A 25,087-nucleotide genomic window follows, 5' to 3' on the forward strand; every position below is an offset into this window, starting at 1 on the left:
ATTATGAGATAATATTTCCTATCAGAGGGAAAAATGACTTCTCAGAGGCCTACCTCACAGACAGCGGTTGCCCCAGAGTTCCTGACACAGAAGCGTTCGGCAGCCTGGCCCCTGAAGAAGGCCTTGCCAGACGTGGCTCCGTACAGCACAACGTTACCGACGATGATGTTGTCTTTGGAGTCAAAGTCCTCAGGAAGACTACGTGTGGGATAGATCACCACCTCACCTCCTGACAGGCCCTAGAGATAACAATACAAAATATGATACAGGATTAGAAACTTTGAGGTAGAATTTAAAAGCAGATACATTGTACATAATGTTTACCTTCACATGGTCTGGCCTATTAGTCTTCTGCTTTTTGTTTATTCTTACTCAAACACATTCATATTTGTGGTAACCAGCCCCTTCATCAGTTTTGTCCTGCCACTTGCTACATACATGTACAGTGTGATGTAATCTACATGTAACACCATAGGATGTCTGCTACTTTACAAGTAACCATGGTGACAGCCGTGTACAATTGTGCCTTCTATATACATGTATATATACAACAACTGCCTCTTTGGGTATGTCAACTGTTCAATTGATCTTCACAGAGCACTATTCCAAAGACAGAGGGCTTGAAAAGCAGAATATATAATGTAGAATTTCTTTGTTCTTGAATATTCTTTAGGTTGTACTGGTCCAGTACCTTTAAGGTATTTCGGTTAGCTAAATTGGCATTTTAACCTTCCATTGTCTTCTGATTAATAAAATAAGAAAGAATTGAGATGTAACAAATATTGATAAATGGGCATACAAAAATTCTAAATCTGATTTTTTGGGGGCCATATTGATGACGTCATCAGGTTTTATTGCCCCTAATATTATTTTTTCAATGACAAAATACAGCACCTTGGTATATACCACTGCAATGAAACTATGTTTTTCATGTGCATAATGATGAAAGCTACAAACTCACGGTTGCGCAAATTGATATCTACTAACAATCTGTAGTTATTAAGAATTAATTTTTTTAATTAGATGAAAACAAACATTTTCTTATTACTACCAATCATTAATAGATATCAATTTGCGCAACCGTGAGTTTGTAGCTTTCATCATTATGCAACGAAAAAGGAAGTTTCATTGCAGTAGTATGTACCAAGGTGCTGTATTTTGTCATAGAAAAAAATAATATTAGGGGCAATAAAAAATGATGACGTCATCAATTTGGCCCCCCAAAAATCAGATTTAGAATTCTTTCATACCCAACTATCAACTATTCTATTCTTTCTCAATTCATTAATGAGAAAACAATGGAAGGTTAAAATGCCAATTTGGCCAACCGAAATACCAATCTTTACAGCGTCATCACTTTGAGGCTCTGAAGCTTAACTACAGAGTTCCACATAAGCCAAAAATGAAAAAAAACTGTCTTCCACCATCATAAAAAAAACCTTCTCACCTTCCCCACATAGTCATTGGCATCTCCCTCCAGCTCCACCCTCACCCCAGGAGCCAGGAAGGCACAGAAGCTCTGTCCAGCCGACCCCTTCAGGTAGATGTTGATACTGCCTGCTGGGAGACCCTTCTCACCATATTTCCTGTAAACGGGAGACACGATTCAATGTTAGACCAAGGTTTTTTTGCTAGTGAGATAAAAGAAGCCATCTACATCAGAGCTTCACAACTTTCCCTGAACAGAGATGGTGGGCGCCATGGACTTCCTGCAATTTATGTGATCCACTGCTCACTGAGTCACGTGTCCTATCTGCATGACGTGTCCTATCTGCATGTCAATCAATTTCATGAAAAACGTTTTTTTTAGGAAAATAATTGATGGGCCGTTGTATAAAAACAAAGTCTGATGCAATTTCCCAAAACTTTTTAAATTGTCTTGATAGTCACATTTGTTGATAAGTAAAATGACAGTCACTTAAGTATGAGCATTTGATTTTCATTTCAATTCTTGTTCCAACACTACATGTCAGTCTATTGTTATGGTCTCCATTTTGAAAATTTTAGGCATCTTGTTCTTTTTCTGCACTCTCACAATAGATTTGAAGTCTGCAGAGGAAGTTATCCACAGAATTTACTTGCTGTGGCCTATTGGTAATTCTCAGATACAGGCTTGTCAAATGATACCAATTCTGAGGGCCTGGCCAATTTTGTTTGACAACATCTGAAAGGACTGTGTTTTGCTTACATGGAGATGTTGTAGCTCAAGGTGCTGGCGAATGCTCTGGCCTCATTCTGGATGTTCATTCTGATGTCCACTGTGGGCTTCTTCCCCTCCAGTACATCACTGGCCTCCTCAACAAGTTTGTTGTCCTTAAAATATAAAACAACAATCCTCATTGGCTACCACAAACATATACCAATCATTTGACAATCTTAAACCAACCTATCATGAGCTAACATATACATGTAAGGCAGGGCTAGAAATACCCGACGGCATCTGCAACCTGCAATCACAATTGTCTATTCAACCAATAAGAGAAGGGCAATTAGTGGTTTGACCAATGAGACAATGGCAATTTGGGGTTAGACCAATAAGACAATGGCTACATGTCCATCAGATGTTTGCATCTTTATGTCCTTATTTTGAATTTTTTCATACATTTTGACAGACTGAGGTAAGTGGGGCCATGGGATTGGTCCATTTGCAGAACCAAACATTGAATGCATTTAAATTTTAATGAGTTGAAATTTTGCCACCTATCAAGTCTAAGGACTTTCCAAAAAATGTAATTTGTATCCTAAAAACTGTCAAAGCTACATGTACATGTATGTACATTAGGCTTCACAAATGTATCTGGCTAAGGTTATATTAGGCCTGCACAAACACTATTGGCTAGCTTATTGGGTATTTGCATTTTTTCCAACTTGGAAGTAGAAGCATTAGGTTTGAGAACATGCAATATTGGAAGAAAAAGTTCCTATTCATACAACCAAGAAAATAAAATGACAGCAGACTTTACTGTACCCATCTAGCTTCCTCAGGGAAAATACTGACTGGTACTATTCTAAACTGCAGCTAGGTGGCGCTGCTAACAATGCGGTCCCAAACGAAAAGAATTCTTATGCAGTCCAAAAGTATTACAAGGACATTTGTCATATGCAAAAATCCTCCACTCACCAGTCTCTTCTCTTGTTGGAAGTCCTGCTGGATACTGCCTGCCACGATGTTGATACCAGGTCGCATGTCTAGCGCGTTCTTCAGGATTGGCTCGAAATCCAACAGCGCAGATTTCTCGTTGATCGGTTTCTCCGCCATCTTGAGCACGTCCGTGCGACCGATAAGCTCCTGAAAGGTTCGGAATCCCATCTTGGCCATCAGGTCGCGTACTTCTTCAGCCAGATAGAAAAGGTAGTTGACCACATACTCTGGCTTCCCTGCAAATTTGGCTCTCAGCACTGGGTCCTGTACAGGAAACAACCAATCAAGGTCCAGATTATAATATATGATTGAACAATACATTTTAAATAGGGGTAGGTACAAAATATAAGTTTTCTTGTTGAACCGGTCCGAAAAATGGACCTGATAAAGTGACCAGATTTTGAAGCGATTAGAAAATGAGCGTGGGGTTAACAGGACTAATAGGTTGAAAAAGTTATCAAGAATGCAGTTGATAGAGTTAATTGTCATTCTATCTACTGTAGTTTCTACAGTAAAACAGTTACACGAAGAAAGGATTTTAAACCAAGACTTGATTTTGGACAATGAGCAGGATCATTTCTTAAGAAGAGTTCAAAAGACCATCTATATCAGACTCAGAGACTGTCAACCACCCCTTAACAGAGACGGGGGCCGATACTGGCACCTTTGTTGATGGCAGTGTCACTTCTGTTCAGGACTTCAGGCTTCCAGTTATTTCAACTTGAGAAGGGTCAGAGAACTGACAGAAAGCTTGTTGGTAAGAGCTTTACTTAATGTGTATGGAAATGATGTCAAAAAACTTCACCAAGGGTGGCTGTTGAGCAGTTTTGATGCCAGAACAATGAAGTTGAAAATCAAAGATTGCTGATGTTTACCTTTAAGTTAGTGGATATACATGATATGTATGACCATCAATTGGATGGCATTTCAGCACCATGATGTAAATATGATAATGATTAGTTGTAGGTTAAAAGCAACTCTTGATATTGACACAGAACACTGGGAGAACCTTGCAGATGACAGATCCAGCTGGAGATGCACACTGTCCAGGCAGCTAAAATCACCACTCTGAATTTAGGAAGTATGGATGATACTAAAAATGTTTAGGAACTCAGTACAAGTTAGGTGCAGGTACATGTAGACACCAGAAATACCTGCACAGCTCCAATTTCACCTGCACTAACCTACATATGCAAGTGGTATTTCGAGCCCTGCTGATAAAAGAACTCTGCAACAGACCTGAGTCAGCCTACAGATGTGACCTATGTGGCAGAGACTGTCATTCTCATATTGGACTGTTAGCCATAGCCAAAGCTGTAGGTTAACATTTGGTAAAACCTTACCTGTGTGGCCACGCCCACAGGACAGGTGTTGAGGTGACACTTCCTCATCATGGTACATCCCAGGGTGATGAGAGGAGCGGTGGAGAAGCCAAACTCATCCGCACCCAGCAGTCCTGCAATCACTACGTCTCGACCTGGTAGGAGGAAATGATAAAAAACATTATGCACAACAAACTGTGTGACACATTTACAAGTCTTCTACAGTGCTGCTGCTTCTGAATCTGAGTGTACATCCACATTTTGTATTTTTGCAAATCAGTGGATGTAAGGAATACTTTTTCTGAATCAGTAACTTTTGAGTTAAAACATTCTAACACAAATTTGCGTACAAGACATATAGTCAGAGAATAATTTGAACCACACAAACGGCTTTTGGCTTTGCTAGATAATAGAATTTTTTTTGTAGATAATAGAATTTCTTCAAATGCCTACCATCTTTTAATTGGTATTTACTTTAGTTAGGCAGTCCAGCACCGTCCACACATACATGTCTATGTCGTCAAATATCGCCATATATGTACAATGAAGGTTGATATTCCCCTTCTTCACTTACATGAAATACCGACAAATCGTCCTTTTTTCCTTTCGTATCTTCCAGGTTAGGGGGATTTTCAAAAAAGTAGTTTGAATGTGTTCTATTACAAACAGAGTGCAGCAACATACATGTACACAGTTTGTCACCAAAATTCCCCTTATAACGAAAGCACTTTGCATGGTTTAAGTTCATTTACATGTATCCACTAACCTGTCCTGATCTGTCCATCAGTCTGTAGGCACACCCTTGACCTCAGGTCGTTCATAACCAGCGTTTGGTGGGTCTCGGCGATTCCCAGTTCCCATGGCAACCCGGCGTGCTTCACGCCCGTCCAGCTGCTCGCTCCGGTCCCCCCGTCGTGACCGGAAATCGTGATGTGTTCCGCTTTTCCCTTCGCCACGCCGGCGGCAATGACTCCCACTCCCACTTCTGACACCAACTTTACGCTGATGCGGGCGCGCGGGTTCGCCGCTTTTAGATCGTAGATAAGCTCGGCCAGATCCTCGATAGAGTAGATGTCGTGGTGGGGAGGGGGGCTGATGAGTCCGACGCCCGGGACGGATTTCCGCGTCTTGGCGATGTCTTTGGACACCTTGTGGCCGGGGAGTTCGCCGCCCTCTCCGGGCTTGGCTCCCTGGGCCATCTTGATCTGGAGGTCGTCGGAGTGTGCCAGGTAGTCACTGGTCACTCCAAACCTGCCTGAGGCAACCTGACAAGCCAAACATAAGATTATTACAAAAGGGAAACTGGGTACTTCATTGGTAATGTATCTAATAACATAATGTAAAAAGCAAAGCAAAAAGTCATTTTGTATAGAATTTTTCAAAGTAAAATAACGAAAAAAAATCCACCATCCACTAGAAAATAATACACCATTAATTTGAAGGATGACCGAGGGAAAAGAGAAGAAAACATCATAAATTTGAATTCATCTCGTTCAAAATGCGTTCAAGATTGGTGGAAAACTTTTTTTATTTTATTTTATTCCCATAAATCAATTTTTAGGTTTCAGTTCCTCAGACTTCTTTAAGACTTAAATCAGGGGTGAATATTTTAATTGGTTGCACTGATCAAGAAAATCATAATCATTCAAATAAATACTTGCAATAGAGAGACAAAGCTACAAGTATACAAGCATATCCCCACCTGTTTGATGGCAGACCTGGTACTGTTGTCTACAGGCTGGTCCTGGTACCGTTCAGGGTTCTCCCCTCCCTCCCCTGTGTTACTCTTGGCTCCGACCCTGTTCATGGCCTTGGCCAGAGTGGTGTGGGTCTCTATCGAGATGCTACCGAAACTCATGGCACCTGTAAGTAAAGATCATTGTTTTGTGATTATGTCAACCCAAGAGCATCATGAGTGATCAACCAGGAAACCAATCAGTTACTAATATACATTTCTCAAGCACTAGACAATAAGACTATTAGCTAGAAATGTCTTGGAAAGGTGAAAGTTTTGCCAATACCAAGGAGGTTGAAATTTCAACCTCCTTGCCAATACATTTTTGAAAATGTCCTTTTTTTCCTAACCTATTTGAGACATTGTCTGTGCCTTGGTCAAAATACTGCACGGCTTAGCCAAAATGTTGTATCAAGTCTTTGCCAGGTCCTTTGCAGTAAGTACTGAATGTCTTATCAACTGTTCTGAACGTGTTTCTGAGATATCTTGTGAAAACCTGCTGACGGCTTCATTATGAAATACCTATATTAATCATACATGTATATTGTTCTATACAATTGATGGTCTTTAAGGGAAACCCAACTATCTGTGTGAAGAAAAGATGTACAGTTGTAAGAAAATGTCTATTGCGTTAACAAAATGTAGAATGATTTAAAAAGCATTTCGTGTTTTACACACAAAAAATTGTCTCTGCCATGTCCTTTGGTGCTGGCCTGAAATTGTTCAGAGAAGTCAAATGTCCGCTTAACAATTCTTAAACATATTCAGCACTACTGATGGAATACCATTGAGTATGAGCAGGTTCATTTTTGTGGGAAAAGAGTTGAAATTTGGCACAAACTTAAGGTATATCAAATTCTCCAGACTGAAAGGTTTATAAACCTCTTCACTGCAAACTCAAATATACAAAATGCAATTTTTTCCTGTCCTCTACCTACCTACTCCCTTGTCTAAGCCTGTATGTATCATACACAATGTCCACATTGTTTATAATAATTGTTTGTTTGTTTGAACCTTTATCTATTTGTGTCAGAAGCTTAGTATTGATATAGGATGTGCGGGAGGTGACTGTTCTGTCCATCTGTAGCATCCTTGCTGAGTTGCTAGTACTACAAGTGGTTTCCGACTGGCTGTCTGTAAACAAAGGCACCTATGTTTCCATTACTGTGCAGTATATGGCTATTGCACTATCATAAACTCAAAACCAACACAAACACTTCACCACCAAATTAAACACACAAAACTTAAATGCATTCAAATTTTAAAGTATTTCCTGAGCCCCTTATACAAGCTAGGTTATACAAGCTATCTGTCTGCATGACTGCACCATGCTTAGCCTGCATGATCACCAATTGGCAAAACAACTAGGTCATGATTAGCATACAGCAGATGTAACCTGAAACCAAGGACAACTGAGATGCATTCCTGATATGTTGCACAAGTGCGGAAGGGCAAGCGTTATGCAAGTCACGTGAAGTGTGCTCTAAAGTGTGGTGGAAAATTACCAGGATGTCATGTGCAGGATATGCACACACACAGTTATGGATATTAATAGCTGAGTAAATGGCATGAAAATAAACATGAGTCCTGCCTGATGGAAAGTTCCATTCAACCCTAAATAAAGAGGAAATGAGGATTGGCAATCTTCCAGATCTAACGCTAGTTCACCTTTATCTGCGGGTTAACCTATATCCGTTGTTTATAAAAAAATAAGGTATTTTGGGATAGCAAGTTGACAGACGGTGATTTCAAACCGTATATTGAATATGATCTTGCAATTTGAATCGTCCGTTGACTTTATGTATCCCTAATACCCTTGATTTTCTAACAACGGCTATAGGCTACCCCACGAATAAAGGTGAACTATCGTTATACCTGGTCCATTCTGATGGAAGGGACACAACCATTGGTCGAAACTAGCTCTGAAGTTGAACACTGAAAAATCTAGGTTCAACCAATTTTTCCCTGGCCCAAAATCTAAATGACATGTTTCTTTATGTAACAGTGTGTGCATTTTTATTCATAGCAAGGGAATTCTTAATTTTTTTTCTTCTAAAAAACCTTTACAGCATGTAGCAATGCTACAAGACCAAGGATTAGAGACTCTTTCAGCTTTATACTTTGTGTGGATGATAGGAAAGCAAATGACAGGAAATAACAAGAAGTATGATCTTACTAGACTTTTCTTGCTTTATGGGTGTCTGGCAAGCTTTCTAAGGGTTGGTCAGTTGGGTGCGCCACTGGGTGCGCAATTTTGTCAGGGAAGCTCTATCTGTGGACCAATATCTACCCACATCTCAATCCATGGAAAATCAGGTAAAAAGGATTTGGAGCCCTGTATCCTTACATGTAAGTTTTAGTGGGAACAGTCTAAAACTTCAAAATGATCTAAAAGCCAACTGAGAACTTTAAGTGCAACTTTGTTTTATCATTAATGTTACAATCATTGGAGAATTCCAAGACACAATTGATGTTAAATCTTACCTAGCAAATGTACAAATAAAAGAGGGAAGGGGGTTTACCTGTTGCAAATCGCTTGACAATTTCCGATGCTGGCTCTATGAGCGACAGATCCAGTGGTTCGTCCAGAGTCTTCAAGTCCAACTGTCCACGCAGGGTGCAGGCTCTCACGGCTTCCAGGGTCGACTCCTTAAACTTCTCGTAGGCACCCTTGTTCTTGTTCTTGGCTGCATCCTAAGAATAAAGTCAAAATTTGATTTTGTGTTTTGCCATACAAAGGATAGTAACTGCACAGATCCTAAAGTATATAGCTTGTCTTGCCATAGGAACTGAACTATCCAAACATCAGTTACATTTAGCGACATTTGCATACAATCCTTACCAGATACACCCTCACACTCAGGGTTGACAATCACGGCAAAGCCTATGATATCACCCCTGACAACTCAGCCACAGTATTCGGTTATTAGGGGTGCCTTGCTTATGAATATTAATGAGCTTGCCCTTATATCGGCAGTCAGCCGTTGGGGATCGGGCGTTGGCATGGTGAGCAAACAAAGTCGTGGTAATACGTAACATGATTGGCTGATAGCTTCCCAGCGGCCTTTGCGAGACAGCTTGCGACAACAACAAGCCCAAGAAAGGCCTATTCTCTGATTGGTCGACAGCTTGTTTGTGGCGACAATCATAATAGCCACTAATAGGGCATGGGATAGCAGGGCCCCATAAGGTAGTGCCGTTGGGGACCGGGCGTTAGGAGGATGACCAGATAGGGACTACGTTGACTACAACTGTTTTTCTTTCCGATCAAAAAAAATGTATTAGACTAGTCTATTGATTTGTCCTGTCAATTCATTTTAGTGATGCTGAAGAAGAGTGATGGAAGTAGAAGTCCGGGAGTAATTTCACATCTGAACGTTATCTGAATTTTAACTGCTATTGAGATTAAATTGTCTTTATCAACAAATATCGCTTACCAGGATGTCTAACCTTTATAGTTTGTTTTTTTTAATTTGTTGTTTCCTTAAGTATGCCCATTTGAGCTATGTGTATATTTCAACCCTTTGACCAGTTTTACTGAACATCTTGTAAAGTATTGATACACTGTCATTTTAACTTAGAGTGTATTTTCCCCACAACTGGTTTTGTTATTCATTCATACATGATTTTGGGGGAGGAAATACATGAATTGCACACACAATGAACTCCAGGACCTGTAAATATATGACAGCAGTGATATGTTGAAGATATCTTGATATAGTCATGTACGGTTGGAAACAGATTTTAGCACATCCAGGGACATACCTGCAAGTTTGCAATGCTGAGGGGATCATTGATGTGCTTCTCACCCCCATCTCTCCAGTGGTAGAACCCAGGGTTCTGGATGACATAGTTGTCACAGTCTCGGTCGGCAAAAGCCACATGGTGTCGGTTTAGGCTCTGCAAAATACAAAAAATATGATGCAACAGTGAAGAAGAGGGACAGAAGGACCCTGGTATTTAAAAAAAGTTTGACGCCTCAAAATTTATAGCAGGGTACACCGTCAAGCACAAGAATTCTATTGATGTTCAATGAGCAATCTACAAAATATGTAAAAATGAGCTAAAGTTTGTCTGCTCGTTCTCTCGGTCACTTCATTTGACCCCTGAGCTGAGGTCATTGTAATGCAGCCAACGCACAGAAGTTAGCGGTAACAGGACTCGTGTGCAAAATTTAACCCGACCGAACAAACATCGTAACCCAAGTTATACAGTGTCAAAACTGACATATTCCTCTACTATTCGTCACAGTTTCTGACTCACTAACGTGCACAGAAGAATTACAATGGCTTTTTAAAGTACTGTGACACACTAGTACTGCTTTGTGCCCAGACTACTATTGAGCACGGGGGTCACGGATAAATACTGTGTTCTGCAACCTTCAGAGTCGTGATTTTAGATCCCGCCACCAAAGATTGGATTATTATATATAACTACAAATATAGGAATACCAGGTGGTGACATCATCTTATGAAAAATGACCAGTACTGGACTTCTACTGACCTCTCGTGCCAGCATCTCAAAAGTGACCCCTCCGAGGCGGGAGGCTGTGCCGGTGAAACACTTGTCCACTACCTCCTTACCAAGTCCCACTGCCTCGAAAATCTGGGCTCCCTGTTAAGGATAGAGAATAAAAAGCATAAAATTTTACAGTTACATGAAGAACTTAATAAAAAAAAAAATTTATATGTGCATACATTATGTATGTACATGTAGGTTCATCTGTGAAGGTAATCAACATAGTTTTAAGATTGTTTCTTAATAGGAGTCAAAAGAGAGCTAACTCAATAGCCTATACTATACTTTGCTATTTACACAAATTTAAAATCAAGTTCTCACTTATTCTACAGAAGTCCATCATAGTTCACATTTCACCCCTGGATTTTGGAGGAAATTTCCAAAGAATTCGAAGGAATCAATGAGTTAGAGGGCTTTAGATTTGGAAAATTCCTAGCAATCCAATATCAGAACAGCCAGATGGAAAAGCCCTATTCAAACTGGTTGGAAAATATTGTATCCTGACATCCTCTATATGACCTGACAAGTAATCGATTCAATCCTCAGGTGAATTGAAAACCATGGCAGAGCCCAGAACTTTGCAAAACTTAATAACAGTATGTAAAACAAGCAAAAACTTAACTTTGGCTTTGGGATATACATGTAAGTTAAGTAGGCTTTTCAATTTCAAGTCTACAAAATGTAGTTCCCTTTTAAGAGCTAATCCACAACAGAACCCATCAACCATTCCTCAACAAAGTACAACAAAAATTCAGTTCATATACAAATTCATTTCCTACAAATTGTACATCAGAGAGAGAGAGAGATTCTGTATATTTTCAATGCACAGTAGTCTGTGACACAAACCTTGTACCTATGCAGAGTGGAGATGCCCATATATACCAACCTTGTAGCTATACAGAGTGGAGATGCCCATATATCATACCTTGTAGCTATGCAGAGTGGAGATGCCCATATATCATACCTTGTAGCTATGCAGAGTGGAGATGCCCATATATACAAACCTTGTAGCTATGCAGAGTGGAGATGCCCATATATACTAACCTTGTAGCTATGCAGAGTGGAGATGCCCATATATACAAACCTTGTAGCTATGCAGAGTGGAGATGCCCATATATACTAACCTTGTAGCTATGCAGAGTGGAGATGCCCATATATACCAACCTTGTACCTATGCAGAGTGGAGATGCCCATATATACCAACCTTGTAGCTATGCAGAGTGGAGATGCCCATATATACCAACCTTGTAGCTATGCAGAGTGGAGATGCCCATATATACCAACCTTGTACCTATGCAGAGTGGAGATGCCCATATATACCAACCTTGTAGCTATGCAGAGTGGAGATGCCCATCTTGGCCATGACCTTGCTGATGCCTGTCTGCGAGGCCTGGATGTAGTTGGCCATGATGTGCTGCTCGCTCAGCGGGGGGTCCAGCAGCCGCTGGTCACGCAGGTTGATCACGCTCTCGTACACCAGGTACGGACAGATGGCATCCGCGCCGTAACCTAGCAACAAGCACAGGTGGTGCACCTCTCTGTGGACAGAAAAAGATATGGTAACCATTTTTTCTCTGATAAAGTTTTTAGAAACTTAGGTGCTGCAAGGTGTTATTGATGTCAGGGTGTATACTTTATTTGAGTTTACTGCACAGATTGATGGGAAAATGTCATATTCAGTAAGGTAGTGCTACAGTTCTAGGAACTATACAATTGTTTTTGCGTACAACATTTTTACTGTTCTGAGGGATTTTGTAATTTATGGTGATTCATAAGTTTGTGGACAATGCCTGTGGGGGACACTAGCAATTTCACAGATTTAAGCAAGAAAGTAGAAGTCCTTCATTTAGGCAAAATCAACCGGGGAAAGATAAGAAAATAATGTAATGGATAAAAGCCTCTGAAGTTGTACATGGGGATGTTCTGAATGTTTATGTCAAAATGTAAAAACTGCACATGTGGGATGTCGATTTTCCGCATGTTCCAAACTGAGATTCGGTTGGTGTAAAATTGAAAATACAGCAAGGAAAAACCTTGCACAGAAACCCTGGGAAGACAAGCTAGCAACCCCTCCCTTCCCTGCTACTGAAACAGCAAAGAAACTTGCAGCCCTAACATCACTAGGCACTACAATTGTCTGAAGAAACGAATGAATGTCTGTGTGGAAGGATTCTTGAATTGAACCCTGACCTTGCTTCGCCAGTCTCCAGGATGAGGCCCACCTTCAGCCTCTGTCTGGTGTTGATGAGGTAATGGTGGACGGCACCGCACACAAGCAGAGAGCTGCAGGGATGGTACAGTAAACACAGACATTACAAGTGAGAGACTGCACAATAATACTGCACGAATAACCAATCTGACTGGATATCTAGGGTAGAAAAAAAAACATAAAATAACATTTTTCATACAGTATAATATAGAATATATAGACAGAGATCCTGCACATACATGTCTTTGTCTGTATCTGCATCTGTATCGATACAGCCATTATAACCATCTTTAGGCGCAACACACCAGCTTAATCCATCTCTAGAGAATCTATTCTAACAAAAATGTAGTCTGTATTTTCAGACAAATAACAATACTCAAAACCTCAATGCAAGCAAATACATAACATTTACCCATATGGTCAAGCCTCACAGACTAGCTATGTTTGGGTGATCTATTCTTCCTCAAATAGCTTCTGATATTGTTTGACCAGCCCCTCCAGCTCTATCCTGCCACTTGCTACATTATGTAATCAAACACCACAGGGTCTCTGCTACTTAACCAGTAACAATGGTAACAAATCCTGATTCAGATTATTGACATTACTTCTTTGGAAAGTAAGAAGAAGAGAAAGAAGAAACATATATAGCAACAAGAATATATTTCCCTTCTGTGAGGGTTGAAATAAAAATCATCAGTAAATGACTCACGCAATAGGCACTCTCTCCTTGCATGCGGCTCGGTCAGACAGGATTAGGTAAGTGAAGCCTTCCTTCGTGGCCTGAGAGCAGTCCTCACACACACGGTTTAGGGCAGGCACCAGTCCACGGGTACCGTCTTCAACAGGATAGGTCACGTCAATGGTACAGGTCTGGTACATATGTGGAGGAGGGAAAAGAATGGTCACTATAGAGATGCAACATTTGCAAAGAAATACTGTACATAATGTTTGCATGAACATGGTCTAACCTAACAGAGTACTAGTATACTGCTCGGTTTATTCTTACTCAAAGACATTCATATACATAATTATACGTGTATATGGCGACCAGTCCCTCCAGCTCTGTCCTGCCACTTGCTACACAATCAAACACCACAGTATGTCTATTACTGTAACACCTCTGGCACAGATAAAAAATGGCAGTGATGAAGATTGCCTTTCTCCAAACTTGGAAGACTTGAAACTGAGGTACTGTCGAGATCTGAGGTTGTATGTCACTAGTTCACTTCCCATGTGTACTCACAAAAGGGTTGTAAATAATTCCATCAACTGGTATGTAACCTTACAGATATAGCAATTAGGCTACAGCAAGTCAATTCTTGCGCAACGTTCCTAGGCGGGTCTATGTCCCAGAAAATTTTGAAATCTAGAGACCATCTGAAACACTATTTCCTGCATTTTGAGGTGTAAATTTTGCTGGTAGACTTTTAGAAGCTTTTCAATGGCATTTGTTTTGGTGTAGAATGAGTTTCAATTTTTGTCTGTTATAGAGGACAGAATGGGGAAATTTTTTGTTTGTCCCCAGCTGCGAAATTCCGTCAAAGGACGGAAGGACGGGTGCTATAACCCCGCTGTGGCCTAACATAAACAGTCTTGACCCGTACCTTCCAGCCATGCACCCTGGTAGCCTTGATGACCTCCAGGTCCTGTAGGGTCAACATGGGGTGCTGCAGGAACAGTCGTCTGCACTGGCCCTCGCTCGGCTCCAGGATGTTCGACTCTGGACCAATGGGACAGGCCTGGGGACAATGGACAGGTGTCAATCATGTCACAAGGATAAGTGTCCATCGATGTCATATATGCAATAATGACGACATGAAAAGGACAGGTGTCGATTAATCATGCAACAATAGAAGGATGTTAAACAGAGATGAAGTGTCAAACATGTAACAATTGACCATGTATCAAGAGTCAAGCATGTAACAATTTATGGGTGTAGAACATGTATCATCTGTTAAACATGTAACAATTGATGGTGTCAAACATGCATCACTTGTCAAACATGTTACAATTGAAGGGTGCCAATCATTATTTAAGAGTCAAACATAAAACAATTTAGGGGTGTGAAACATGTTTCAAGTGTCAACATCTAACAATTGAAGGGTGCCAATCATGTATCGAGTGTCAAACAATCATGTAACAATTGATGGGTGTACAACATGTAACATCTTATAGGTGTCAAACATGTGACCTTATATGTAACGGGGGCCACCCTAAGATGTTACGTTTTTTTACGCGCTCGAACTCACGCATAATAAGATCAGCAAATAATCCGTGCCATCTTAGGGCAGGAAGCATCTTAGGACGGCCCCCGTTATGTAAAGTATATTTTACAAGTTACAGACCCTTGGGCTTATGCTACAAACTAAAATTAATAGTCATTCTATCTGTCATTAATTCTAGCTGCCACCTATTTCTAGCTTGTCGACTAGATGGAACAAAGACAGGTGTCAAACATGTAACAACTGACGGTTGTAAAAAAATTAACACTCAGTCTGATGATGTAAGAATGAACAGGCGTCAAAGATGACAATGGACATGCTGATCAGATATTTCAGAATCTATATTCATCCATACCAGAGACATGACGACTCTCTCCCTGAATGGGTCGATGGGCGGGTTGGTGACCTGAGCAAACATCTGCTTGAAGTACTCAAACACCAGAGGGCTGTACTGAGACAGACAGGCCAGCGGAGCATCGTTACCCATGGAGCCTAGGGCCTCTTTCCTGTGGGCAAAAACATTTAGAGTTAATGGTGTGGTACAATATACATGAAGTACTGTAAATGCATTTAAATTCATAGGGAGTTAATTTTGCGGTAGCGGGAAAAAGGACTTTTCGCGGTGGTTTGAAGTTCTCAGTAGCACCATAGTCTCTTACTGCCATGGAAAATTGTTCGCGGTGGTTTTAAGTTAGCGGTGAAGCGACCACCGCAAAAACTGCGAACATTAAACTACCACGAAAGTTTCTGCATTTACAGTAAAACAAGAAAGGTAGCTAGCAAATATAAGTTCATTTTAGATTCACATGGTCTAGCCACACAACCTGATCTGTTTAGTTTTATTCAAACACATTCATATAGTGATCAGCCCCTCCAGCTCCGTCCTGCCACTTCCTACATATATCAAACACCAGAGAGTGTCTCCAGTTAATAAGACTCTTGATTTAAAAAAAATGAAACATGGCATGCTTGTGCATAATAATCGGTCAGCAAAAAAATCTGCCTGAAGTTAGGGCAATTGTCTAAAGTTAGGGAATCCTCCGTTAGGCCACACCAATTTTATTTGTTATTTCTCGGATTTCCCGACCGTATTTTTTCCGATTTGAAAAAAAATAATTTTAATTGATGATCACACCTCGTGTTGACAAAATTTCACAGTCTGTCCTTTCTCAAAGTAACTATGGGCCTCAAATTCCAGTAGCTGTACGTGCCTATTTTGGACGGTACGTTTATAATTTTTCTTCAAACTTTGGACTTTGCTACCAGGGACCCCCTAAATTAACTGTAACTTGAGTAAGCCCCTCAATCTTTCCTGACCCTGATTTTTTTTTCCACCGACCAACCCAATTTTTTCTGAAAAAAATCCAAAAAACAACAAATAAAATTGGTGTGGCCCTAGGAATGACAGCTTTTGATTGATGTAAGCTACATGAGCTACATTTGTGAACTCACTTGTTCTTGATCATAGGCAGCACCAGCATACTGAGGGTCTCAATAGTGTAACCATACAGGGGCAGTCGTCGGTCATCCTCCACATTCGGGTAGCGGGTGATGTTGTTGTTCACTTCATCAGTAGGTTGTGCTTTGTAGAGGTCATCCAATGTCACAAGCTGACAGAAACAAAAACAAGTTCAAATGTCAGAAGGACTACCATTGGCAGCACAGATCTGATCTTACATTGCCTCTCAAAAAAATACCAGTTAAGCCCCGGTCACAAAGCGCGTACGATTTCTTGCGCTGGTATATTCCGCATATCGTACGATGAGCGCAGTAAATCGCAGCAAAATCGTAAGCAAAATTAGCCATCGCAACGCATCGGATGGTGTTCAAAATTTTTCCAGCGTCGTACGATTTTTCACATGTGTTTCTTTTGAATAGCCGCCTGGCCGCTTTTGTGCTTCTTTAACCAACAAAATGTGGACTTAGCTGTTGAATACCTTCCTATAATATATTTAACTGTAAAAATAAATTAAAAGAGACAATGACAACAAGAGCATTACAAGAAAAGTTCAAATCAAGCGTGAGTACTGGTACGATTATCTCGGCCTGCTTGCCGGCTCTCCGTGTCAGGCTCTTTTGAAGATCGTATAATGATATGCTATCATTTCAGTATCAACAAAAAGATGCCATCATACAAAACTCATATCATAAGCATTATATCATATATATTTCCGACTCATAGAGCCTGCCTTTATGTTCGAGTTGTCCCCATGGTTACTAGTATTACGATTATGGTAAACTGACCCAAGACCGACGAAAGCTTAGATTTGATCTAATTATAAACTCACGTGCATGAAGCGATCAAACAATTGTCTGCATCACCTGTGCGGGGCGCGCTGTTCTCTGGTTGCGACTGTGGCAGTTGCGACTGATATATTTTCCCTTTTCGTCAATATCCACAATATCAGGGAAAACTGAAACCATCACAACATGCTAACAATTCATAAATCTATAACCTCATCAGTAGACAAAAATTGCCGTAATGAAGTCTGCTATGGGGGCAAATAAAATCTTACGACGATATCGAAATTTTGAACATGTTCAAAATCCATTTCAGCTCTATTTTTCGCCATACGACGCTCCCCGATTTACTATGATTCACTGCGATTGACGCAGGCACGCTCTTATGACCTCATCGTACGATGCACTACGCGCTTTGTGACCACGGCTTTATATACTTAAACCATTGCTTCCGATTCTCCCCCGACTTACGACGCATTGTGCTTATCCTGCGCATCGGAAGGAATCGCAAGGAATCGTACGCGCTTTGTGACCGGGGCTTTATCTTCTACAGGTATTACACAAGGTTGTAACCTCAATGAAAGATGGAGAATGTTTTGGGCATGTCTGTGTCTGTGTGCGTCTGAGTGTGTATGTGTGTGTGTGTCTGTGTTTGCAGATATTTGCAGTCCGCAAAACTTTAGAACCTCTGAATGGATAATGATGACATTTCATAAGTGGGTAGGTGGGAAGATGAAGGACAAGGTTGATTTTGGGCCCCTGGTGTACGACCTTGGTGCTGCAGCAGAACCTATGTTTTTTGTATCTTTTGTCCTGGACATGCTATAGATGGTCTAGTTTTCTATGTTCTGGTCTTAAAAGTAGTGGACATACTATAGGGGCTCAACTGTTTTTCTGTCTTCTCTCCATAAATTGGCTGATGCTGGCTGTAGATTAATGAAAAAAAAGTTCCTACCTGCCAAAAACAATGGAAAAGCATCAACCTTGCTTGGTTTATTCTCCTGCAAACGTTTCAACAAAAACGTGCAGCCCACTGCAGTTCTAAACAAGCCACTAGGGGATCCAAACTTACACCACTTACTCCTTGCCCCAAGACTGCAATAGCTATATACCACTCAAAAATCATGACCATAGCACTTCCGAAAAACTAAGATCTCTCAGAACTTTGAAGTTCTGCTGCAGTACTCTAGAAAGCCGCCAGGTGGCCCATTATAAAACAAACAAATGACATTTCTAATTACTAATAGTTACCTTGCTTAACCAATCCCCATGAGGTCTGGCACCAGCTATTTGTCTCTTCAGCTCAGTGTCTCCACTGATCTCACCCACCTGGGTGTCAACAAGTAGCATTCTGCCAGGCTTCAGGCGGCCCTGCAACAACACATAATACACACAACAATTACGTCGGGTTTGAGATTCACTAAACAACAGGTTTTTTTATTCACAATTATGACAAAATCATCGCAAACGTAAGTGCCCCCATGACTGTGATCCACTTCTGGTGTACATTCCTTTTTATTTGCAGTTATTCGTGGTATAATACATGAACAACTGGGACCGTACTGTTAACAGCAACATCTAGCATCAGGGCTCGAAATGCCTTTGTCTGCATACCTGCACTGGTGCAGGTAACATTGAAAATTACCTGCAACAGATAAATTTTACCTGCACCACTCTGAATTTAGGAAGTATGGATCATACTTAAATTATTCAGGAACCATTGCAATTTTTTCTTAATCTATACTTTATACTATTAGGTGGTAAGAGTTAATGCAGCTAATAACAATTCACATACACCTACATCATAGGACATTATATTTTTATAGGTATAAAACCCAGTTCATGGACCAGTGCAGGTTAGGTGCAGGTAAACATCAGAAATACCCGCACAGCACCAATTTTAGTAATTTTTACCTGCACTAACCTGCATGTGCAGGTGGTATTTCGAGCCCGGAATATGGACTAAGTACCAGTTAGAATTGACCTGAGAATGGTGACAGACAGTCACCGAAACGTCCATTGTGATCTTATGTTTTGGTTGACAAGTGCAACTGTAATGTGGAGACTACCAAGAACAACACACATCTCTCTGCTACCAAGGAGGGGACCCAGACGTTTTTCTGGCACCGGCTAAGTTGCAACTTTAGTTTATGTGTTGACTGACTGAGCAGTATTCTGTATTGTACATTTATGAGTACTGTAGTCTTCATTGTCATTAGTTTCCTTTGTGCAAATTCATAGTCTGTACAAACTGAAAGTAGTTGTGCAACAGTATCAGTTCAGGGCTCGAAATTCATTTTTGGGATTAGGTGCACTGGTGTGCCCAGCTAAAAAAATTGGGTGCACCAAAAAATTTTTGGGTGCACCACTTAAATTCAAGTAATAACCTGCTAATAATAAAACTTAGTTACAAGCTATTAAATTCTTAAACAAGTACCATGACAGACATTTTTATTATCTTTCTAACACTTAGATGTCAAGAATATGATGTATACAAGTATAAGTAAGTATACTCTAGTATACTTTGATATCTTTTCATACATAAACGTAAGGAAATATTTGGGTGCACCCTGTGCAACCACAGAAAATAATTGGGTGCACAGCTCCAATTTTGGGTGCACCTGGGTGCACATGCACCCAGTATTTCGAGCCCTGCAGTTGCATTCAATTTTGGCATAAGTGCTAGAGAATGTAAGCCATCCACTCATTGGTCAAACCCATAACTGCCATTCTCTCATTGGTCAAACCGCTAATTGTGATGGACAGTCAGGATAGGACCATTTCACATTACTCTGCACTGTATTCAGTAAAAACTTTCCCCACCTTTCTCAGCACATCCTCTGGAGGGATGTCCAACACTCCCACCTCACTAGCCATCACCAGATAGCCCGACTTGGTCACGTAGTAGCGCGAGGGACGAAGCCCATTTCGGTCCAGGATGGAACCAATGTACCGCCCGTCGGAGAACGTGAACAGTGCTGAAATGGCGGAATCAAGAACTCTTAGGTATGATGTGGTAATTCAAATCACAATGACGTCAAGCTCAGTAATATTGACAGACGTCAAGCTCAGTAATATTGACAGCCACAAGGCGATTGGCTGTGAAACTAAACACCAAATAAGGTAAGCTCATGAATATTAATTAATAATCTATACGTTCAAAAAGTGGCCTGAGGAAGACATGAACATTGTTCAGGGATAGTGGCTTATGTGTCCTGTAAGGAAATTAAGTAACATAAAAAGTGAGGACACATTTATGAAGGTTAGACATCCATGTACAATATTCAAAGACACGTCAATCTCTACATAGGCATATGGATAAGGTTTGGAGATAACTTCCAGACGTGGAGTCAAGGAGGCCATATACGAGCGGGTCTGAAACCTTAAAACAGAAGGACTCAATAAACTCAAGAAGGGAGCAAATGAACTCTCCGGCACATGGGACCTGCTTTACAACGTAACGGACGGGACTGTAGCAGTTCTTAGGATAGTTCCTATGGTATTGGCTGGGGGACACAGGTCTGCAGGCCAACAAGCTCCGTTCAATCATCCTGGACAGGAACATGTGGAGACGCTTGTGTCACCTCTCTGAGGATGAACTGACCTGAGCTGAACTTACCATAGGAACTATCCTAACGTTTGCATACGATCTTTGTGATTTAGTGACATGCTCAACTGTTTTTTCCACTAATGCTAATTTGTACTGCCAGTTTAACCTAGAATAGTGACACTGAAGAAGAGTGATGGATGTCACTCAAAACATCCAGAAGTAATCTCCGAATCTTAGTACCAAGATGGTAGAGGCTGATTTGCCTTTAAAAATCGAGGACAATTTGAGAAGAGCCTCAAAGTGTCCTTTAAGCCCCTTCATAGACATATAACAGAACATGCATGTTAAAGGTCTCTAAACATAAAAGATAATGGTAATCCCATAGCATTTTCAAGACCATAGAATTAGAAACAGTTATCCACTTTGTTTTGAGCACGGTACTGTAAGGCAGAGCCCAATCCTCTCCGCCTACCGCCTTTTACCTCCCCAACCGAAGTCAGGTACCCTGACTTTTACACCTGGGTGGAGTGAGGAAAGTCGTGTAAAGTGCCTTTCCCAATTGTACAGCATCGGCAGCATGACGGGATTTGAACCCAGGACCCCTGGGTCCTGGCTTCAACGCCATACACCGGGCTGCAGTTACTCCATGCTCACAACAACACACTCCATAGCTACCGTAACCCCTGTCTGTAGGAGAGAGATACTGGTGAGCAGGTTATAAGCCACTGAGGTGAAACATTCTCCACCGGAAACCAAGCAAGCCAGGCACACTGTCAGGCTTCCTAGAGATAACACAACTCATCATGGCTACCTGGTCCATCCCAGGGCTCCATAGCACAGGCGCTCCACTGGTAGAAATCTTTCTTGCCTTTCTCCATATACTTATCATTCTGCCAGGCCTCAGGTACCATGGTCATCACAGCCTGGAATAGGGAGAGTAAATGAGACAAAGCAGTTAGAAAAGTCTGGTATCTTAGGGATCACTTAGACAGTATGTGACACAATCTCTTGCTGTCAGGGGCTTATTGGGCCTCCTTCCTAGGAGGTCTGATGCTACGGTCCCATTTGCATCAGTGCCAGCAGAGGGTGTAGCCCTGGAATAGCTCCGAAGCCACAAATTTGTCCCAATGGACTGCCGGATACTGGGGGTACCTCTGGGTGTCTTCACAGGTATGTCATGGCGTCTTTTTGTCTCACAGTCCCATGTTGATTTTAACTGCAAGTTAAAAATCCAGGGGCCTGGCCCTGCCCCAGAAATTGCCCTGTAGCCACAGGTGTAACCAAAAGTGTTGAAAAATAGCCCATGAAGTACCTGAAGGGACCCAGGCTGTTTTTTAAATGGGTCCGTAGCATAGCTCAAGAGAATTGTTCTTTAGATTCACCAAAGAGGCTCAGACTCTTAATCACTTTGAAAATCCATCCAAAATCCTGAGCTCAGGATTCCCTGTCACTATGGGAACCAGACATCACACATCCAACACCATGGTAACATACAGTGCTCTGGCAATGATTATTCTGTATTAGCCTGGGTACCATCCGGACAGTAGTTCGCTCTCACGTTTATTATACACTACAAAATGTTTATACAGTTACCGTAGCTTCTCGCTCTGACTTTTATCATACAGTATATTATATACAGTCGCTTCTTTGCTATTCCATCTGGGAACCTTGACATCTCTAACGTCTGGAATCATCCAAATTTTGGACTAGGGCACTGATTGGTCCTTATACATGAGCAAATTAAGGAAAGGCTGAGCGAATTAAGGAATGGGCTCAAGCTTTCGTTCAAACAGGCATTCAAACACCCGGAACGCCTCCGTCCACTTGCGGGAGGGCCTGTTGTCATCCAACAAGCGCTCTAGAACCCATCCCTTAATAGGCTCATTAACTGAAGTCACCACCAAAAGGTTTGAATGCACAGGTCTCCAGACTGGTAGCAGAAGCAAACATAGAAGTGAACTACTACCCGGACGGTACCCAGGCTATACATGTATGTGTCACAGTAGAGATTGCAATTCAGGACAATCGGTGATTGTCGTCGGCCAGAAAGCGATCAGAGTTTGTCCTAGGATAGACTGCGATCAGGACCTGTCCTAGGACATTCGATGATTCTACTAAGTACAGATTGCAATCACGATCTGTCCTAGGACAAACTCTACTGTGACATTTGTCACTCGCAATCTCTACTGTCACAGTGACATTATGCATAAATCAACAGGAATAGGATGTGCCCAATCTCCTAACTAGCTGTGTTGGCTATCCACATGCAGATATAGCTGTCAATCAGCAAGAATATCTGTAAACTTGAGAAGACATGTAGGAAATACAGTTGGGCAAAGCAGGATCAATGGCCGATACCTCGGGTAAAGATCTGCCGCCAGCGTTGACCAGAAACTCCAGGACGTTGTCGAAACATCCCGAGTCGGACTGGTCCTTCTCGACCACGGGATACAGCTCCTTCAGTTGGTCCTTGAACGACAGGCTGGACATCACGCCCTCCCGCGCTCGCATCAGGTTCACGTTCCCGCGCAGGGTGTTGATCTCACCGTTATGGGCCAGGTATCTGATGGTTGGACAAGGAACATTCAGTGTGAAGTCGGCGGTGACGAAACAACGTTTCCAAATGCTACAAACATCTGAATCAGTACCTTTATCTGTGTATAGCCAGTTTAACTGACGGGTTTTTATGTAGCATAACACCCCAGTCTTTTTCTGCCAAGTTGACAAGACTGGTACTTGAAGACTTTTTCTTTGCAGCCCTTAGGGCAGAACTACACAGTCCTGGGTTTGTGGCTTGCAAGTACCATTAAAAAATGGGACTGGGTGTCTAGCTATGGTTGTCAGGTCTCAACATATAACAAATGTCAATTTCATTAGGAACCTGTCCATAGGTTTACTATGTATTTCCATACTGAAATAAATGGGAAGCTAATACTGAACATGTTGAATGAGATCTGAAAGTTGTCTGACCTCTGTGGGTGTGCCCTCTCCCAGCTAGGGAAGGTGTTAGTAGAGAAGCGACTGTGCACCAGGGACAGGTGGGTCAGGTAGTCTGGGTGATTATACGTACCTCTGTGGGTGTGCCCTCTCCCAGCTAGGGAAGGTGTTAGTAGAGAAGCGACTGTGCACCAGGGACAGGTGGGTCAGGTAGCCTGGGTCATGAATGATTATACGTACCTCTGTGGGTGTGCCCTCTCCAAGCTAGGGAAGGTGTTAGTAGAGAAGCGACTGTGCACCAGGGACAGGTGGGTCAGGTAGTCATGCATGATTATACGTACCTCTGTGGGTGTGCCCTCTCCCAGCTAGGGAAGGTGTTAGTAGAGAAGCGACTGTGCACCAGGGACAGGTGGGTCAGGTAGTCTGGGTCCTGCAGGTCCAGGAAATACTGCCACAACTGGGTCGTGGTGGTCTGGCCCTGAAAAAAAACTCAAAGATGTCATTTAATTCCTGTAACCATGCATCCATGTTTCTCTATAATGATCATACGCTGGCCGAATTTACATTAAATACTTCTAACGAGATAAATGTAGCAAGTTTCAAGCATGAATGAGTGCACCTTGATGTTTTTCTGTACCACTCATACATGTATACATGTACATTTGTACATGTGTATACATTGTTCTGGAAGCTAATGTTGTCAAGTTTTGTCATTACTGTAATTTCAATGTTGAGCTTTCATCATGTCATGAAGTTCAGATATCTTTGGAAGGATGGGGTAACATTTTTGTCTGCCTCAACAAGTGGAGATGGCTAGCTGTATTAAATAAAATTAAACGTTTAGACATACATGGATCAAATTATTGTCCACTGTTTTTAGGGTGAATCAACCATCCCTAAAGAGAGACAGGGGCCGATACAAACTGCCAAGCAACTTTGATCCATTGCTGATGTCACACTTCCATTCGGGTCATGTGACATCGGCTTTGGGTCAAATCAAGTTGAGAAGGACCAGGAGACTTGTTGAAAGCTTGCTGGTAAGCACTAGAGCTGTGTACCTTAACAAATTTAAGGTACATCTGTACAGGTACAAGTATGGGTTTTAGGTAAACAGCCCTACCAGGGTTCGAAATACACATTACGTAACTTGCAATTAACTGTCTATATTTTCATGCACCAATTTCTGTCTGCCAAAAGTGACAGAATGGGCA

At 41.5% G+C, this 25,087-nt stretch overlaps 1 protein-coding gene across 2 annotated transcripts in view; it reads right to left on the reverse strand.

The window, feature by feature from the left end:
- Window positions 1-25,087, reverse strand: part of LOC118423229 (glutamate synthase [NADH], amyloplastic-like) — a 49,580-nt gene that overhangs the window by 12,746 nt on the left and 11,747 nt on the right. Inside the window, exons 7-27 of one of the 2 annotated variants that reach the window (XM_035831296.1) lie at window positions 24,218-24,354; window positions 23,298-23,502; window positions 21,751-21,862; window positions 20,213-20,367; window positions 18,641-18,760; window positions 16,601-16,758; window positions 15,504-15,654; window positions 14,531-14,665; window positions 13,636-13,796; window positions 12,908-13,000; window positions 12,042-12,255; window positions 10,703-10,813; window positions 9,965-10,099; window positions 8,722-8,893; window positions 6,167-6,327; window positions 5,231-5,729; window positions 4,486-4,619; window positions 3,122-3,406; window positions 2,189-2,313; window positions 1,448-1,586; window positions 54-239 (exon numbers count right to left, since the gene is read on the reverse strand). In XM_035831296.1, the coding sequence (XP_035687189.1) occupies window positions 54-239; window positions 1,448-1,586; window positions 2,189-2,313; window positions 3,122-3,406; window positions 4,486-4,619; window positions 5,231-5,729; window positions 6,167-6,327; window positions 8,722-8,893; window positions 9,965-10,099; window positions 10,703-10,813; window positions 12,042-12,255; window positions 12,908-13,000; window positions 13,636-13,796; window positions 14,531-14,665; window positions 15,504-15,654; window positions 16,601-16,758; window positions 18,641-18,760; window positions 20,213-20,367; window positions 21,751-21,862; window positions 23,298-23,502; window positions 24,218-24,354 (3,588 nt within the window). Of the gene's footprint in view, window positions 1-53; window positions 240-1,447; window positions 1,587-2,188; window positions 2,314-3,121; window positions 3,407-4,485; window positions 4,620-5,230; window positions 5,730-6,166; window positions 6,328-8,721; window positions 8,894-9,964; window positions 10,100-10,702; window positions 10,814-12,041; window positions 12,256-12,907; window positions 13,001-13,635; window positions 13,797-14,530; window positions 14,666-15,503; window positions 15,655-16,600; window positions 16,759-18,640; window positions 18,761-20,212; window positions 20,368-21,750; window positions 21,863-23,297; window positions 23,503-23,909; window positions 24,157-24,217; window positions 24,355-25,087 lie in introns of those variants that run through there. The other variant, XM_035831297.1, reaches the window with a different exon arrangement.

Source organism: Branchiostoma floridae, chromosome 9 (genome assembly GCF_000003815.2).
Source record: "Branchiostoma floridae strain S238N-H82 chromosome 9, Bfl_VNyyK, whole genome shotgun sequence".
NCBI classification, from domain to species: domain Eukaryota; kingdom Metazoa; phylum Chordata; class Leptocardii; order Amphioxiformes; family Branchiostomatidae; genus Branchiostoma; species Branchiostoma floridae.